The following is an 18,684-nucleotide window of genomic DNA, read 5'->3' as shown; positions in this document are numbered from 1 at the left end:
TTTGAAAATGTGGTCGATACTTTTTGCGCCAAAATTTTGGCCCAAAATAGATTTTTTGGGGCGCAAAATTCTTTGAGAATCTCCCCCAGTATGTTTAGATTTACATTAGGCAGGATAACCAATGTAGTTATGACTATAATATGAAGTCATTTTTGGATATAAATGAACATAATGGGGGGAGTTTATCAATCAGTGTGCACCTGCGGATTTGCACCCAAATTTTGTCTAATTTTTAACTATTTTCATGTTACCTGGTCTAGCTTCCTTTTTCGTGTTGTTGTTGTTGTGCACTTCCAGGGGATGTGGTTAGCAGATTCATTGGATGGTGCGCAAAATGTATCACTTGGTCAAAAATATTTTTGCGTGTGTGAGCTTTTCATCTTTTTTGTGCTATCCGGGGCTTCTTGTCATTTGCGTAAATTTATGAAGTGACATTTGTAGCATATTAACTTTTGCGCACCAGATGGAAAAACCACACATCTGCGCTAATGATAAATTTCCCCCAAAACCTATGAAAACGTCACCTCATTATGGGAATACCTGACAGTAAAGGTGCAAACAAAACTTTATTAGCTTTTTATGAGATCATTTACATCCCTAATAATTGCATATATTATTGTACAACTTTTACTAATATAGTCAGTTTGCCTTTTAAGTGTTAAAAGGTACAAACCTGAAACAGTCCTCACCAGCAGTTCTCACTATGGTTCTCTGGTGTTGTTATTACTAACATGGTGTCCTTATTCTTTTCTTACAGATGAACTCACAGTGCCTGCACTTTACCCGGGTAGCCCTGAAGTGTGGGCGCCATATCCCCTCTACCCAGCGGAACTAGCACCTGCTCTACCTCCTCCTGCTTTTACCTATCCCGCTTCACTGCATGCCCAGGTAATTGATCCCAATCAGCCACATCCTCACTCTGTATCCCACCTACCCTTTCCTGGTACCACGGTGCACTTTACACACTAACCACTGTTCTACCAGCTAACTGGCTCTCACTACAAGGAGGTCAATGACGCCTCTCTTGTCCTCACTCATCCTCAGACTCTCTTCATGTGGCGGGAACACTACACCTCTGATTCATAAATCTAGTGTTAATACCATATCAGAGCACTGACTCAACCAATCTGAGGTTTTCACACAAATGATGTGTAATTTGGACTGGAAAAGCCATAGTCATCTAACAAATCTTTCAGTGTGTTTAAAGTGACAGCAATAAAAGTTCACATCCAGGCCAGATGCAAACAATTTACATTTACTGTAGCTTTAAAGGGGTACTCTGGTGGAAAACTTTTTTTTAATGAACTGGTGCCAGAAAGTTAAACAGATTTGTAAATTAAAAAAAATCTTTATCCTTCCAGTACTTATTAGCAGTGGTATGCTACAGAGGAAATTATTTTCTTTTTGAATCTCTTTTTTGTCTTGTCCACAGTGCTCTCTGCTGACACCTCTGTCCATGTCAGGAACTGTTCAGAGCAGCATAGGTTTGCTATGAGGATTTCCTACTGCACTGGACAGTTCCTGATTTAGCAGCATACAGCTGCTAAAAAGAACTGGAAAGATTAAGATTTTTTAATAGAAGTAATTTACAAATCTGTTTAACTTTCTGGCACCAGTTGATTTAAAAAAAAAAAATTTCCACCGGAGTACCCCTTTAAGTGCCGGTCTGCTGCTCTCATAGTCAGGTTTTATGGAGCTACGTTTGCATAAACTTCACCAAGATTATATTAAAGGGGTATTCCAGCCCAAAACTTTTTTTATATATCAACTGGCTCCGGAAAGTTAAACAGATTTGTAAATTTCTTAATCCTTCCAATAGTTATTAGCTTCTGAAGTTGAGTTGTTGTTTTCTGTCTAACTGCTCTCTGATGACTCACGTCCCGGGAGCTGTGCAGTTCCTATGGGGATATTCTCCCATCATGCACAGCTCCCGGGACGTGACATCATCAGTGAGCAGTTAGACAGAAAACTTCAGTAGCTAATAACTATTGGAAGGATTAAGATTTTTTAATAGAGGTAATTTACAAATCTGTTTAACTTTCCGGAGCCAGTTGATATATATATAAAAAAAGGTTTTGCCTGGAATACCCCTTTAAATACTTCCACATTTGTCTCTACTGAGAATAAACTTAGTTGTGTATTCTAGTGACAAAGTCATCCAGGATACAGAATATAGAAAAATATGATATTGATTGATTTCTGATAGATATATATTAGACAGGTAGATAAATAGTAATATGAATTTCATTAAACAGTACATAAAATGCAATACACAATGACCTTGTTATTTCCAGTATAATTGTAGTCAAGTGTTTCATTCTCATATTTTCACCATACTTTATCTGTACAGTTATTTTACATTTTGTTTATTAAATTTACACATTTTATGTGATTGTAACAGCTCTTACATTAACCATCATGTTGACAAAAATACTGGGAGGGTTGGCTACGGTTGCTCCATTGTTAACATTTATTGAACGGTGGCCCAGAATTGATAGAAGCACTGGATGTATATTATTGCACTGAACCGGTTTTAGCCAATTCCTTAGAGAAAACTGTTGTTATGTCTTTAAATAAGTCCCTATTGTTATATAGGCATTCAATTGAATTGAAGCTCTACCACCACCGGAATGGGGTTGTTCCCTGTGTATATTTCTTGTTGTTAGAAGCTTCACCGAAAAAAAAGCTGGTCACAGGTTGTGCTGTTGGTGGGATGCCCAGCTACAAGTGGTAATCTGTGGGGACTCCTGGCATCAAGTACTTTTTCACCTTCCCACCTCCCTGATACAGGGAAAATGTAAGCATTACATGGTTCTCATGGAAATTGATGGGCTGTCTGTGTAATGCATGGGCATGCTGGGTTCCTCCAGAGATGCTTTTTGCAGCTGCTCTTTGCTCCAACTCAAATGCATATACTATGAACAAAATGTCAAGCAGCCCTGGACAAAGCAGTCAAAGCCTCAAATGTTTATAAAATCTATTATTTTAAATGCACTACCAGGGAATGGAAAGAAAGTTCGGGAGGCCAAACAGATGCCTCATGGGAAGGCAAAAAAACTTTTTTCTTTTTTTTTCTTAAATGTTTATATTGTGGACTAACAACATCAATGGAGTTTTTACCAGTAGTAATAATTGACATTTTTAAACGTCTGAAATGTTAGGGCTTCATTAGATTAAAAAAATGTTCGAAAGAAGATGGCCCTGGTCTAATACATACTGTCATAGGACAGGTAGAAGCAATGAGAGAGTTTGGCTTATCCTCACCTAAAAAGTTTCAGATAGGCAGAAGGTTTATATGAAGCTCACTGGTGGCTGAATCTTCATTCAATACTGAACCAGATTTGGATCAATTGGTAAGTAAATGGTGGTGAATCCAAACCATCAGCTAAGCATTTTGTTGTACAGAGATAATCAGTGGGAAGTGAACAATGTACAAGGCAGGCTACACTGTCTACCAAAGGACTTTGTGAGAGGCTGCAAAAAAAAAAGCCAAATTGAGCTTATATAATGTTGCTATCTTAATATGGTGCTGAACGACTTCCCAGTAGACATGTCTATCACCGATATCCATGTTGTCTTAGCCTGAGGCACCACAGAAAAATATAAAGTACTGATTAGACCTAGAAATATTAAAGGGGTACTCCACTGCCCCAGCGTTCGGAAGATTTTGTTCCGAATGCTTGGAACGAGCGACGGGGGATCATGATGTCACACCACACCCCCTCAATGCAAGTCTATGGGAGGGGGCTTGGCCACGCCCCCTCCCATAGACTTGCATTGAGGGGGTTTGGTGTGATGTCACAGGAGGCATGGCCATGACATCACGACACCAGCTGCCCGCACCCAGGGTTCTAAACGAACGTCGGGTGCTGCACAGAGAGATCCTTTGGATAGGGGATAAGATGTCTAGGGGCGGAGTACCCCTTTAACTTTGATTTGCCAGGTTTTACTTACAAAGTGATTTACTTTGTGTAGAATGAATGGAGAGTAGAATTTTTAAAGATTCAGCTACAGATATCTTCTATATGGATCAGCTTTAGCTGGGACCATTATAACTTTTATTGTGCCAGAATTTAATGGAATAGCTACTCATCGACACGTCCTTTAATGCACAAGCTTCGAAAGACCATGACAGCTCAATGCTTGACCTAGTAATTGATATAATGAAATCAAGATCCGTCCAACTCCCTCATTCACTCTAAACCATGCACAGAAAGAAAATGTAGATTTTTGGAACTACAAATCAATGATGCAAGCTTTGGCGGGAATCCAAAAAACGCGTAACTTAACTGACATGAAGGAACGCATAATCTTAACCTATACAATGTGTCATGCTGTCAAAGCTTCATTATGTGGACGATGAGATATTGTATAAATGTACATATGGGCTGATTTATAAAAGTGCAGGCTGTCTTCTCCGGGGCGTGTCATCTTGTTTAAATGTTGTATGTAATCGAATATCTCAGAATGGAAACAAGATGATTGCCGATCCCTGTTGGCTTAGCGCAAGATATAGAAAATGATTTCATCATATGAGCGCAGCCAATTTTGTAACCTTAACTGCCATACTTAGTTTAATATCATGGTTAGATCTATAGGAAAAGTATATAAGCCTGAGCTGCCTTGTTACATATTGGGTGAAATATATAGCTCATACGCTAATCAACAACTCCCCCACAATAGTGGGAATTATTATAACAGAGTGGGAAGCATTGCACTGGGGTCCCGTCAACTGTCTAACCTTTGACTGCATGACAAATAGTGTTATTCTGGGGGTTGGCAGTGGGCCATTAGATTACATAGTGTCTTTCCTAGAGCAAGTAATTTTTTCAGGGTGGAATGAACATTGGATTTTCCTGCTTATGTTTGTAACGATCATGTATATAAATGGTTAGTAAGACATTTTATAGGCAGTCAGGCTTGTGCTGCAGTACATTCAATATGATTGTTGCCGTTTCTTGTCAAAATTAGGGAATATTCAGTATTCTGCCAGCAGTGTATTATAGTATTTACATACAGGACATGCTCCTTGTATTTGGTTTTGTGCTAGAACATAAAGTACCTCCGTAGCTTGGTAAACCAGCTTGGTAACCAAAAGATATCCCAATGAAGGTGCAACAAATCCACTTTATGAAAAATCTCTGTCCTGGCAAAATAAAGGACAAGCTGCTGTATCACTACTAAAATCCTAAAGATAACTGGAAAGGTACTTAGCCCCCAGCTGCACAGTACATAGGGTATACACAGGGTCAGATGGACTAGGTCAGTGCTTCCTACTGATATTTAGCATTTATGTTAGGGTCACACATTGCGTATTTGTCGCTGAATATTTCTGTGCCAGCAAAGTCTATGGGAGTAAAATGAACACCCATAGATTTTGCTCAAACATGCATGCATCAAATACGCAGCATATATGCTACAAGTCAAATAACAAATTGCAGGATTTTATTTTTAATTCACACAGCAACATACACACAAATGATACGACACCATAACAAACCTCAGAGGGCCCCACTAACAGATCCATTAAATATAGTCCTTGCTTTTAGGCCCCTGTGCTCAATGGCATCTGTATAAATCTGTAGTGGCAGCTTCAGGTAGCCATAAAACCAAATATGTAACCTTGGTGCCCTGGGGACTTTACTTAGGCCCCAAGTGCACCGCTCTGCCTGCCCACTAGTGTGAAGGAGCACAAGTGAGCACAGAATCTTGCGCATGCGTAGTAACAATCTAAATGTTAGATTTTCATGCTTGCATGTGCTATGTCACTGCAAGGAAGAATATGAATATTTGTGCATTACAAGGACCTTTAAAAATATAGGCCCAGATTTATTAAACTGTGTGAGAGAAAATATAGAGACATTTTCCCACAAGAACCAATCACAGCTCAGCTTTCACTTTACCTCAGCTTGTTAGCTGGGCTGTGATTGGTTGCTGTGGGAAAATCCCTCTATTTTTTCTCTCACACAGTTTGATAAATCTGGGCCATAGTCTTTCACTTCTCCTGCACTACATTATTCAATTCAGAACAGGATAACATTTTGGACTTTGAATACTGATCCATCGGACCTTTGAGCCATTAGGTGACAGACTAGAAGAATCTATCTGTGAATGAATAAAAAAAACCTACTTAGATTAGTCAGCTCTAAGGCTCCTTTCACACTATGAATTTTTCCGTTTAGGAACTTCCGCCAGAAGTTCCGTCACTATATCAGTGAAACCCGGGCGTTACAAAACCCCTGACGGCCGTGACTAAATTGCATTGCAGCCTATGGGGTTTTGTAACTGCCCGTTTGCACCCGCATATGCCCGTAATTCATTACGGGCGTTATACAGTGACGGGACATGCATGCAGTAATTTTTCCGCCACGATGTCCCGTCACTATATAACGCCCGTAATGAATTACGGGCATATGCGGGTGCAAACGGGCAGTTACAAAACCCCATAGGCTGCAATGCAATTTAGTCACGCCCGTCAGGGGTTTTGTAACGGCCGGGTTTTGCAGCTGTAGTGACGGAACATGTGACGGAAGTTTGTAAACGGAAAAATTCATAGTGTGAAAGGAGCCTAAAAAAACAGATAGCTCCTGTGAACTCCTCACTACTAATATAGTGATTCACAATGGTGTCATGATACAGATGTGTCAGATACAGTTGTGTTATTTGAATACACTATGAGAGATTTCAGGTTCTGCCAAGTGAGGATATTTTTGAATTTTTTTTCTTTCATGTTAATAATAGCTACATACTGTTTCTAATGATTTATACAGGAGTCTTCAGTATGTGGCACACCCTCTTCTAACATTAAGTAACTAAGAAAACATTTAAGATGAAATTGGAATTCCTGAAATACTGACTCCCCCGAGCCATCACAGGCAGCTTATCCGTTACAGATTGATAATACTAATTTTGAGTAGGAGGGACACGCCCCCTTCCCCTAAGACTATTTATAACACTGTGAGATAATGAAAAGAGGTATTTTTATGATAAATATAGGTGATCGAGGCATACAAATTAGATGTACATGGTCAGAAATAGGTACTGAGTAACATATTAATTCTTTTTTTTTTGTGTGTGTGGAATCTGACACGTACACTTTAAACAAATAGCTAGAAGCTTATATAAGACGTAAGTGATCCAACTCCCATGCATTATTTTAAATAAGCAACTAATGGATCAGGAAGTAAGTAGAAACAGTAGAAATCAATGCTTCCCTTACATCATACCAGAATCACAAGAATGAGATTCTAGCAAGAAGTAACCCCATTGTGGGAGGCCCTCCTGCTAAGTGGAGATTAAGACTGCCTGAAGGCAGCACTCTCCGAACTCCAGGAGTCCAACCAGTAATGATTCACTAAAGTCAAGTGGGAGCTCCATGAAGCTGCAACACAAAACTGCTTTAGAACTATTATATATCTCTCTGCCCAGGAGGTGGATACAGAGTGGGTTGAGTCAGCATTGACAAACAAGGGTGGTACTAAGTCTTGAGACCTAAAGGACATGCTTAGGCTTCATTCACACTACCGTTAGGACACGGTAGCGTGACAGCCGTTGGGGCCGCCGGAGAAAACAGCGAAAGAAAAAATACAGCTTGCGCCGCCTTTTTCTCCCACTACTCCCACTGAAAAACGGTGGTGCCAGACGGACCCCATTGATTATAAGGGGGTCAATTGGGACCCACTGTTGCCCATTGTGCAAAAAAATAGAGTTTGATAGCCGTTCTTGACAGGGTGCAACGGCAGTGTGAAAGAAGCCTTATATCTTCTTTAATCCACCTTACCAGGGTTTAAGGCCCTTGTTTTTCCTGAAAAGAAGACAAGAAGATTATAATACTTCCTTAATTTTAGGAATCTGTTAAGATGGATTTTCAAACATCTCAACAGATCCAGGGTGTGAAGGGCATGTTCTTCCTCATTAGAAGGTCCTGGATAGAATGTAAGCAAAGAGACAACTTGGTTAATATTTCTGAATATTTACATTTTTGTGAAAAAAAATATCTCAGAGGTTCTCTGTCCTGTAAAATGGACACATAAGAGTCACAAGCTGAGAGGGTCTGGAGTTTGCTAATCCTTTTTGCTGATGTAATGATGAGGAGCAAGGTAACTTAAAGGGTCAACAAATGAAGATTGACCAAGGGTTCAAGGTGGGAAGAGCATAACCCTTTCAACACCACTGAAAGATCCCTGTGAGGGACTAGCTTATAAATAGAAGGTGTTATTCTGTCCTATGAAACCTCTTTACCAGTGGGAATTGTGATGGCCGTAAATGTTGGCACCCCTGAAATTTTTCAAGAAAACAAAGTATTTCTCACAGAAAAGGATTGCAGTAACACATGTTTTGCTATACAGATGTTTATTCCCTTTGCGTGTATTGGAACTAAACCCAAAAAGGGAGGAAAAAAAGCAAATTGGACATAATGTCACACCAAACTCCAAATATGGTCTGGACAAAATTATTGGCACCCTTAACTTAATATTTGGTTGCACACCCTTTGGAAAAAATAACTGAAATCAGTGGCTTCCTATAACCATCAATAAGCTTCTTACACCTCTCAGCCGGAATGTTGGACCACTCTTCCTTTGCAAACTGCTCCAGGTCTCTCTTATTGGAAGGGCGCCTTTTCCCAACAGCAATTTTAAGATCTCTCCACAGGTGTTCAATGGGATTTAGATCTCGACTCATTGCTGGCCACTTCAGAACTCTACAGTGCTTTGTTGCCATCCATTTCTGGTTGCTTTTTGATGTATGTTTGGGATCATTGTCCTGCTGGAAGACCCAAGATCTCGGACGCAAACCCAGCTTTCTGACACTGGGCTGTACAGTGTGACCCAAAATCTGTTGGTAATCCTCAAATGCGGTGCCAATATTTATAAAGGGGTCAAAAGGTGACCCTGGGAATTATAGGCTTGTTAGTTTAACCTCCGTTGTATGTAAATTGTTTGAGGGTTTTCTAAGAGATGCTATTTTGGAGTATCTTGAGAAAAATAAATGTATGACTCCATATTAGCATGGCTTTATGAGGGATCGGTCCTGTCAAACTAACCTGATCAGCTTTTATGAGGAGGTGAGCTCCAGACTGTACCAGGGGCAATTGCTGGATGTCGGATATCTGGATTTTTCCAAAACATTTGATACGGTGCCACATAAAAGGTTGGTGCATAAAATGAGAAGGATTGGGCTGGGGGAGAATGTGTGTAAGTGAGTAAGTAACTGCCTCAGTGATAGGAAACAGAGGGTGGTTATTAATGGCACTTATTCTGAATGGGTGACTGTTATTAGTGGGGTACCACAGGGGTCAGTCTTGGGTCCTGTTCTATTTAATATATTTATTAAAGGGGTTATCCACCATAAGGTGATTTTAGTACGTACCTGGCAGGCAGTAATGGACATGCTTAGGAAGGATCTGTGCTTGTCTTGGGGCTAAATGGCTATGTTATGAGATTACCATAACACTGTGGCTCGCTTTTTGTTAACTGGTATTTCCTGTTTGACCTTTCTTTTTTTGACTACAAACCCCACAATTCCATTTTCCTCCCTCCCACACATCAGCCACCCCACCCATTGAAACATAAATGAGCTGCATCCATCAAAAGCCCTGTGGTTTTCAATCAGGGTGCCTACAGCTGTTGCATTAGTTGCACATTGATCTCTCTCCCACCAAGCGATCGCTCCACCCATTGAAGCAGACAGGCTCCCTGTCATCAGCTGACTAGTGAGTCAGGTCTCGGGCACATTGCAAGCTGGGAAAAATCTGAGACAACAGTCATTTTGTATGCTGTTAAAAATAAATATTGGAGTAAAAATCCCAGAAGAATTGTGAGAAAACCGTCATGCACAGGTACAGACACTATATTATGAACTACACTAACTTTACAGTCCCTGTAGCATAGTCAAATAAAAAAAATTGGAATACCCCTTTAATGACCTTGTAGATGGGTTGAATAGTAAAGTTGCAATCTTTGCAGATGATACTAAACTCTGTAAAGCAGCAAACACTATAGAGGACAGTTCACTGTTTCAAATGGATCTGGAAAGGTTGGAGGTTTGGGCTGGGAAGTGGCAGATGAGGTTTAACACTGATAAATGTAAGGTAATGCACATGGGGAAGAAAAATCCGGGCTGGGATTATGCATTAAATGGGAGAACACTTGGGACGACTGATGTGGAAAAGGACTTGGGAGTCTGTTAATAGTAAATTTAGCTGTTGTGACCAGTGTCTGGCAGCTGCTGCCAAGGTAAATAAAATCATGGGGTGCATCAATAGGGGAATAAATGCCCACGGCAAGGAAATCATTCCACCGCTGTACAAATCACTAGTCAGACCACACATAGAATACTGTGTACAGTACTGGGCACCAGTGTACAAGAAATATATAGTGGAGCTGAAGAGGGTTCAAAGACAGGCAACCAGGGTAATACGGGGAATGGGAGGACTACAGTACCCAGAAAGATTATCAGAATTAGGGTTATTTAGTTTAGAAAAAAGAAGGCTTAGGGGCGACCTAATAACTATGTATAAATATATCAGGGGAAAGTACAGAGATCTCTCCCATGATCTATTCATACCCAGGACTGTATCTATAACAAGGGGACATCCTCTACATCTAGAGGAAAGAAGGTTTCTACACCAGCACAGATGGGGGTTCTTTACTGTAAGAGAAGGGAGACTGTGGAATTCTCTGCCTGAGGAGGTAGTCATGGTGAACTCTGTAAAAGAATTTTAAAGGGGTCTGGATGCATTTTTGGAGAATAATAACATTACAGGTTATGGTTTCTTGATCGATATGAACTCAGTAGGGACTCATTAGGGTTATAGGTTGAATTTGATGGACTCTGATCTTTTTTCGACCTTATGAACTATGTTATTATGTTATAACCCAGCCCAGTTGTTAAAGGAAATCCAAGGCTAACTGTAAATGTTTCTCAGATGACTCCATCTTTAGGGTATGTTCACACTGCGGAATTCAGTGAGTATAATTCCGCGCTTTGAACATTATCATCAGTGTGAATGGGTCTTTCGGGAGACCTGTTCGCACTGCGGAATTTCAGCAGCGGAATTGTTCAGCGCAAAGAAAGAACATGTTCATTCTTTGCGCGGAATTCCCGAGTACTGCCTAGCCGTCAAAGGCGACGATGCAGTGCACCACGGTCCTACCCCCGAAGTATCTTCAGCGGCGGCCGCCTGAGAGAATTCCGCGAGCGGAGATTCCGCAGTGTGAACATACCCTTATAGTCCAGTTATGCGACTATGACTATTCTTCCCTGCTGAAGAATGGATATGACTGAGAAAATAGTCTCCTCACAGAATTTCTTTCTCCTGATGAAGTGTTTTTGTACTGCAGGTCTATAATCATTAAACACGCCCCAAAAGCCTTTGGAACCAGAAAGACCAGAGAGTAGTTTATCTTTTTGATAACTGAATATCCAAGGCCCTTTACTTCTGGACAGAGAGAGGACCCTTCTGAACAAATTCGTCAGAAGATAGATACAAGAAGTCATAATATTTATCATGGGGGGTCTGAAGTTGAAAAAGTTCAGGCATGCAGGAATTTTGGCAGGGGTTAGGGGCTGGGTAGATTTGGTATCAGAATTCAGAATTTGTTGGTACTGCATTATCAATTAATAAGAACAGTAAACTGCCATAGTGAGGCCAAATCTAGAAATCACTACATTGAAGAGAATGTGCAGCAGAGACAGCATGTTCTCTAGGAACAGAGATACTGTTAGACGGCAGTGCCCAAAAGAGATTTGACCCTCATTATTTTTTATGGGCAACAAAAAGTGTTACTGTTTTGACAGTTTTGATGAATGAAACCCAAAGGGACAGATTTATGAAGCTGCCATAATCAAAAGTGTCTCTGTTGCTCATAACAACCAATCCCAGTGCAGTTTAATTTCATATTCTGCTCTTAAAATTGAAACTGCACTGTGATGGGTTGCTATGGGCAACTGAGACACATTCTTTTAGACAGCCCACCTAAATCATAAGGGCCCATGTTCACTATGAAAATTCAGCTCAGGATTATGGAAATTCCACTTGCAGAAGCCTCACATGGTTTTCAATGGGATTCTGATGCACTGTGCGCGCTCATGAAGTTCTATAGCGGAACTTCTGGATCAGATCTGGATTCTGCCAAAGAATATACATACTCATTCTTTCGACAGAATCCGCCCAGAACTGTACCTTAGTACTGCAGTCAGTGTGATGACGCTAAATGTCCACTTGGCCATCAAGTGCCGCTTTTGCTCTGAATAATTTCGAGCAGAATTTACATAGTGTGCATAGGCCCTAAATGGAATATCCAAATTTTATTCAGTGCCGTTATGAGTTAACCTAGAACAGATGATGATGCTGAAACCTTTTCTAAACTACAGTATCTCACATAAGTGAGTCCACCTCTCACATTTTTGTTAATATTTTATATCTTTTCATGTGGCAACACTGAAGAAATGACACTCTGCACAATAGTATTGAGTGCACAGCCTGTATAAGGTTGTGTCACATTTGTCTAAAACATGGTGACAAATGTGAGTACACTCCTAAGTGGAAATGTCCAAAATTGGCCAAATTAGCCATTGTCCTTCCCCAGTGTCATGTGACATGTTAGTGTTACACGTTTTTTTTACAAGTTAAATAAAGCTTTTGTAGCTCAGATACAGAATTCTTGTCATGGCAATTAGCTAAAGATACCACTGAGAATAGTTATCGAGGGTAATTTAATTTTGAGGTATCCTTCATACTATTTCATACAGCCCTTAGGTTTTTCATTAGTTACCTGGGTAGCTGCCATATTTCTCCGTAGATATGTATTACTTGAGCCTTGACGTCCTCCATCATAAAGGTTCATTCATGTACCTGACAACACATGAAAGATGAAGATGTCCTTCACTGGTCTGAGAAGCTTTTGTCAGCATTCCCCCTGAGTATTATACGGTTCAGTAAACAAGATAAAAGGACATTGAAGAAGAACAACATACAACATTATTTCACTTTGCTATCTGGAAAGAAACTTCTAAGCATACGAGTAATAAGACATTCTCTAAAATATATCGCTAATGGTCAGGTGACATCCTGACATGGCTTCATGTTCTTTTTCCACTCACTTGATTCATGTCTGTCCTAGGTAAAAATGAAGGTTCTTGACAGAAGTAATGGCTGAACAATGTTCTTTTGTAGAAAAAAAAAAAAAAAAGTTTTGTGACCACTGATCCATGCTGCTCTGACCTACCTGTGGCCTTTTCTTGAAAACTATAGTTAAATATTGATGTACTGAAAAATACAACTCTTTCTATACATTAAAATGGTTTGTTGATAGATATTAAATCCAGGAAACTCCAATATGACAATCAGAATAAATCTCTGGATCAATGGTCTGTCCCTATAAATCTAGTATCAATAACCTGTTGTGTTATTACTGTCCAGGCCATGGTTCACCATCAGGTTCACCATGACCACTTCATCTGGGAGAGAGTTTCATCATCTCACTCACTGCTCTTACAGTAAAGAACCCCCGTCTGTGATGGTGTAGAAACCTTCTTTCCTCTAGACATCTATCTAGAAAGGATCCATCTATCTACTGTAATAGTTACAGTCCTGTGTATAAATAGAATGGAGGGGCAAGCTGTGCATAACTAGCTTGCCCCCTGACTGGTGAGCAGTAAGAGGTTAAGAAATATACAGGCAAGGTTTTTAGCCCCCTCCCCCGCCTGTAAAACTTGCAAATGGCTACAGTGGTATGTCCCATGGGTGGGGGGGAAGGAGTGCACCAATCAGGGGTTTAATAGTTTCCCGGGCTTTCAGAGGCCCTCCCCTGGGTATGTATAGCTGTGGTGCCTCCCTTCCCCCCTCAATCTGCCCAGGACCCGGAGTTTTGTCTGCCGGTTGGTATGTATCTGCCCCTTATATTATGGCCTGGATGGAGCAGAAGGGTGATGGCTGGCATGCTCGCTTGTGGCTGAGCTCCTGTTGCACCCTGGCGTTAGGTTCGGGAGGCTGGCGGACCTCTCGCCCCCCCCCCCCCCCGTCCTGCCCGTTCCTTTAATCCTCTTCCCTGCCCCGTTCCTTTAATCCCCTTCCCGTACCTTTAATCCTTTTCCCTGCCCGTTCCTCCAATCCACTTCTCTGCCCCTGGCCCGAGCCCCTTTGCCAGGCGTGCTCCTTATGTGCGCGCTTTGCCTCCTTCCCCGTTGCTGTCCCCTCCGTCTGCGGTGGCGGCCCCCTGGGTTGCTGCGGCTGTTTTGTATAGCCTTGCGCAAATGGACGTTTATTAACGTCCATTTGCGTGTTCCCAGCTATAATGCGCGCTCACAAGGCGAGCGCGCATCATAGCCGTCGGGTCCCAGTTGCTATTAGCAACCAGGACCCGTGCTAATGCCGGACATCGCCGATCGGGCAGATGTCCGGCATTACCTTTTTGGATGCGGCGATCAAGTTGATCGCCGCATCTGAATGTATGTATAGGCGTCCCGGCTGCTCAGTCGGGCTGATCGGGACCATCGTGATTAAATCGCGATGTCCCGATCAGCTGGAACGCAGCAGGAGGGTCACTCACCTGCCTCCTGCGCGTCCGCTCGTGGATTGATTGCTCCAAGCCTGAAATTCAGGCTTGAGCAATCAATCACTGACAACCCAGATCATTGCCATGTTAATACATGGCAAGTGATCTGTGTGTGCAGTGTTATGGCTCCCTATGGAGCTATAGCATTGCGCACAAAAAAAAAAAAAAAAAAACATTTTACCCTTGCCATGATAAATGTTTGGATCACTCCTCCCCCCCCCCTTTTCCCCCCATACATAAAAACATGAATTAAAATATAAATAAATAAATAATAATAATTAAATAAATAAATAAATAAATAAAATAAAAACTGTATTACATCAAGCATGTATATGGTATCGCTGCGTGCGTACATGTCCGTACTATCTAAATATGTCTTCGATTGCAGCATTCCTTCAATGGCGTATGCGCAAAAAAAATAAATAAATAAATAAATAAAAATAAAATAAAAAATAAAAAAATGCAAAAAATTAAAAAAAAAAAAAAAAAAAAAAAAGAAAAGAAAAATTACAATAAAATAAAAAAGTACAAACTGTGTAGATTTCAATACACAGGCACATGTGGTATTGCCACGTGCGTCAATGTCCGCACTATCAAGTTATATATCCTCATTTGATCCGCGTGTAAGCGCGAATTAAAAATTAAATATATAAATTCTACAGTCCCATATAGCGTATTTTGGTCGCTTTTCATACCTAGAAAAAAAAATAAAAATAAATAAATATAAAATATATATATATATATATATATATATATATATATATATATATATATCGCAACTCTGTTTGACACGACAATTGTATCGCTGTAAACTTCGGATCACGGCGCATGGTTCAGGCAGCCACTGCACCTCAAACCCTCCATCACCTCTCCGCCCCGATTTCCCGAAAACCCACCACTGCGGCCGCTGCTGTCCCTCTTCCTGAGTTCTCTGCTGCTGGTTTCCCGGCACCATTCCGGGCGGCGGCAGAGTACCCGCAACCAGGTGGTCTCCAGCGTGCCTTGTTCAACGCCTGCGGTGGTGAAGTGGTTCCTCCTGCTTTTGTGCCTTTTCCATCTTCTGGACTTAGTGAGTGTGCTGTTGCGGGGGGGCAGGGGGGGCTCTATTTTCGTGCCTGCCCTTGGTGCTTTGGCAGGCCAGTTGTCTTCAACTGGCTAGCTGGGTTGGTGCCCTCTCCTTCCCCGGTTAGTGTGCTTATGGCTGTTCTGGTAGTTTCCACCTTTTGTTCCTGTGGGTTTGTTGGGTTTGGGTCTCGGATATAGGTGTATGTCTATGTTGGTCTCTGGTTGTGAGTTGGGTACGTCTCTTCTTGACGGGGTGCTTTGGTGTGGTATCAATTTCTGCGGTGCACGCTTAGGTGAGTGGTCTTTTGGCCTTACGCTCTGGGTGACCGGGTTTTGTGGATTTAGCTCCTGAGGCTTGTTCCTTATTTTGAATCGGTGGCACCCATTTACGGTTTTGTTTCTTTTGGTTTTCTCCCCCTTTGTTTGGTGTTTCTCTCCGTCACTAGTTGTAGTCCCTCTCCGCTGCTCTGTTTGTCCTAGTGTATTGTCTGATGTTTTCTCCTGTTTTGCTCCCGATCTTTGGTAGGCATGGGACTCCTGTATGTCGTGCTGGGTGCTTTAGCTGATGTGGCGGTGGGTAGGTTTCGCTTTGAGTCTCAGTTTGTCTTTCCTCGTGGGTTCTTTTGTTTGTGGTGGTTTTCCGGAGGGGGATTCTCCTGTGCTCTACGCTTGTTGTGGTGTGGTTTGTTGCAGTCTTCCGCATGCCGCGTTGGCGTTGGTCTGCAGTTTTCCTGTGGACAGGGAGTGATTGCGTTTTCTCTGCTTTGGTTTCCTCGGGGCTCGCTAGGTGCCCCTGTTCCGGTCCTTGCTGGTTTACTGTAAGTTCCGCATGGAATATGGTTCTGGGCGGAGTTTTTTCCTGCAGGTTGTCTTTGGCCGCCGAGGGTGTCTGGTATTTGGGCCCCCGCATATGTGCCCCTGGTACGCTTTGGGCTGACATTTCGGTTGGTTGGGGTTTTTCAAGGGTCGTGCGGTGGCCTGGCCTGCTTTCAGTTCCCTGCACGGGGAGCTCGCTTTGTTCTCGGATGTGGCTGGTTTGGTCGGTTGTTGGTGTGGTGTTTGGTTTTCCAGTGGTGCTGTGGGGTGGTTTACCCCTGGGTCTTGGTAGTCAGTGGGTTTCTGCCATGCTTGGGGTTTTGTTTGTGCTTCTCCCTTGGTGTTGGTTGTGGGACTTTGGGTGCTTGCTTCGGCAGCTCATGTTCTAGGCTTGTAACGTTACTGTGTGGGTTGAAAGTCCCCTGCGCTTGGTTGCGCGCTAATTTTGTGATGCTTTTCTTCTTTTCTAGTGTGTGATTTGAGTGATCACGGGGCGTGTTTTCTTCCTGTGCTCTGTCTGTTGCATCTAGTGCTTCGCTGTTTGGAGTTACAATTTCTTTCAGGGCTATGCTCCTTGGGTCGGTATTGGGTGTTGACGCTTTGTCCTGTTTTCTCTGGCTGTAGTTCCGGAGGGTTGCTTGTGTGGCCGGCCCGTGGGTCATCGGGGAGAGTGGTGTAATTTGTGGTCCGCTTTGGTGGCTCCTGCGACTTGGTCGCACTCACGGTACGGTACTTGCGAGTGGTTGGTGTTGGTGTGGAGGCCGGGATGTCTATCTACAGTCGAGGAGGGTCCCGGAGGTTCTAAAGGGTCTGTGGACAGGGGATAAAAAAAAAAAAAAAAAAGTAATAAATAAATATTGGTTTCGGTACCTGGAATGCCCTTTGAAGTGACCTTACGAGGCTAATGTTTGATTTCCTGTTTCGTTTTAATAGGATGTGATAACGGAAGTTATCTGCTGTGTCACCTCTCCAAGGAGGTTCGAGATTTGGGCAGTGTTCTCAGTGTATCCAAATAACATTCTGAGTATGTTATGTGGGATCTTCACCTGTTCATGTGAATCAGCTAAAAATAAAAATAAAATAAAAATAATAAATAATTTAAAAAAAATAAATAAATAAAAAGTTGGGTGGCTTTCCCGCTGTGCTGCACGGCACATGGCAGGGGGTGATTTTCTTTCTGCTTTGCGGGTGGTGTATACCTAGGGGCTGGGCCCGCGAGTGGGTGGCCTTGCTGTCGGCGACCGGTTTTTCCTATCTGTTTTTGGGTCGCTTAGTGGCGGCTGCAGGTTTTTGGTTGTCGCTTTTGCGTAGTTTTTCTGATCCGAGTTTTTGCGCTAGCTTTTTTCAGGGCTATGTGGATGGGGCACTTTTTCTTTCTCCTCGTCTCCTTCCATGGGACTTGGGTGTCTGTGTTTTTGGGTGCCTATTTTGTGCGTTTCATGGTAAAAGTTTAAAAAAATAAAATAAAAAATAAAACTAATAAAGGCCCGTCGGTCCGAGACTGTTTAGGCGATCCGGGACACGCAGCTCGTGCTCCATGAGGGTCCGCGAATGACTGTTTTGTGAGTTCTGGATTTGCTCTCTTTTTGTATCGGGGCCGGCGGAGGTGGCTGGGTTTCCGGAGAGGGTAGCGCTGCACGACGGCCGCGGGCGATCTGCATGTTGTGTTGCTATATTCGCCCAGTTTGATGTTTCCCATGTGTGTTTTTGTTTTGAGAGCGGCTTTCAAGGTGGTGCGAGTGCTGCAGCACTCTTCGGTGTATGGGCGAGTCTGAGATATGAGTTCACACGGGTTATAAAAAAAGAAATAAATAAATAAATAAATTAAAAAAATTGGTCCTGGTGGCAGGTACCCGGATTTCCTGTAGAGGAAAAGTGTTGAGCGGATTTCCTGGAGAGGAAAAGTGTTGAGCGGATTTCCTGGAGAGGAAAAGTGTTGAGCGGATTTCCTGGAGAGGAAAAGCGCTGAGCGGATTTCCTGGAGAGGAAATGTGTTGGGTGTGCTGGGGGGCTGGAGGTGGCCCCAGGTGTTGGCTATCCACTATCTCTTGGGTGGGGGTCGGAGCCCAGTGTAGGGCTAACTGGTCTCCTCCGTGGCGGTAAGAAGACGGTGAAAGCGGGGTCAAACCGAGGTAGACCTCCACACAGGACGGTGTGGCAGCACCTCTCGGGTTGGTAAGAAGCCAATCGGTGTCTTTGTTACAGTTAAATTGTTATTTTTATAAGTAATTTTATAAATAAAGCT

At 42.4% G+C, this 18,684-nt stretch overlaps 1 protein-coding gene across 3 annotated transcripts in view; it reads left to right on the top strand.

Annotated features, from left to right (window-relative positions):
* Positions 1-18,684, top strand: part of RBPMS (RNA binding protein, mRNA processing factor) — a 179,717-nt gene that overhangs the window by 125,757 nt on the left and 35,276 nt on the right. For all 3 annotated transcript variants that reach the window (XM_056568870.1, XM_056568872.1, XM_056568871.1), the window contains one exon: positions 758-888. In XM_056568870.1, the coding sequence (XP_056424845.1) occupies positions 758-888 (131 nt within the window). The remainder of the gene's footprint in view (positions 1-757; positions 889-18,684) is intronic.

This window comes from Hyla sarda, chromosome 1, assembly GCF_029499605.1.
Source record: "Hyla sarda isolate aHylSar1 chromosome 1, aHylSar1.hap1, whole genome shotgun sequence".
NCBI classification, from domain to species: Eukaryota; Metazoa; Chordata; class Amphibia; order Anura; family Hylidae; genus Hyla; species Hyla sarda.
Note: the sequence above shows the minus strand (reverse complement) of the source record. Positions and strands in the feature narration are given on the sequence as shown.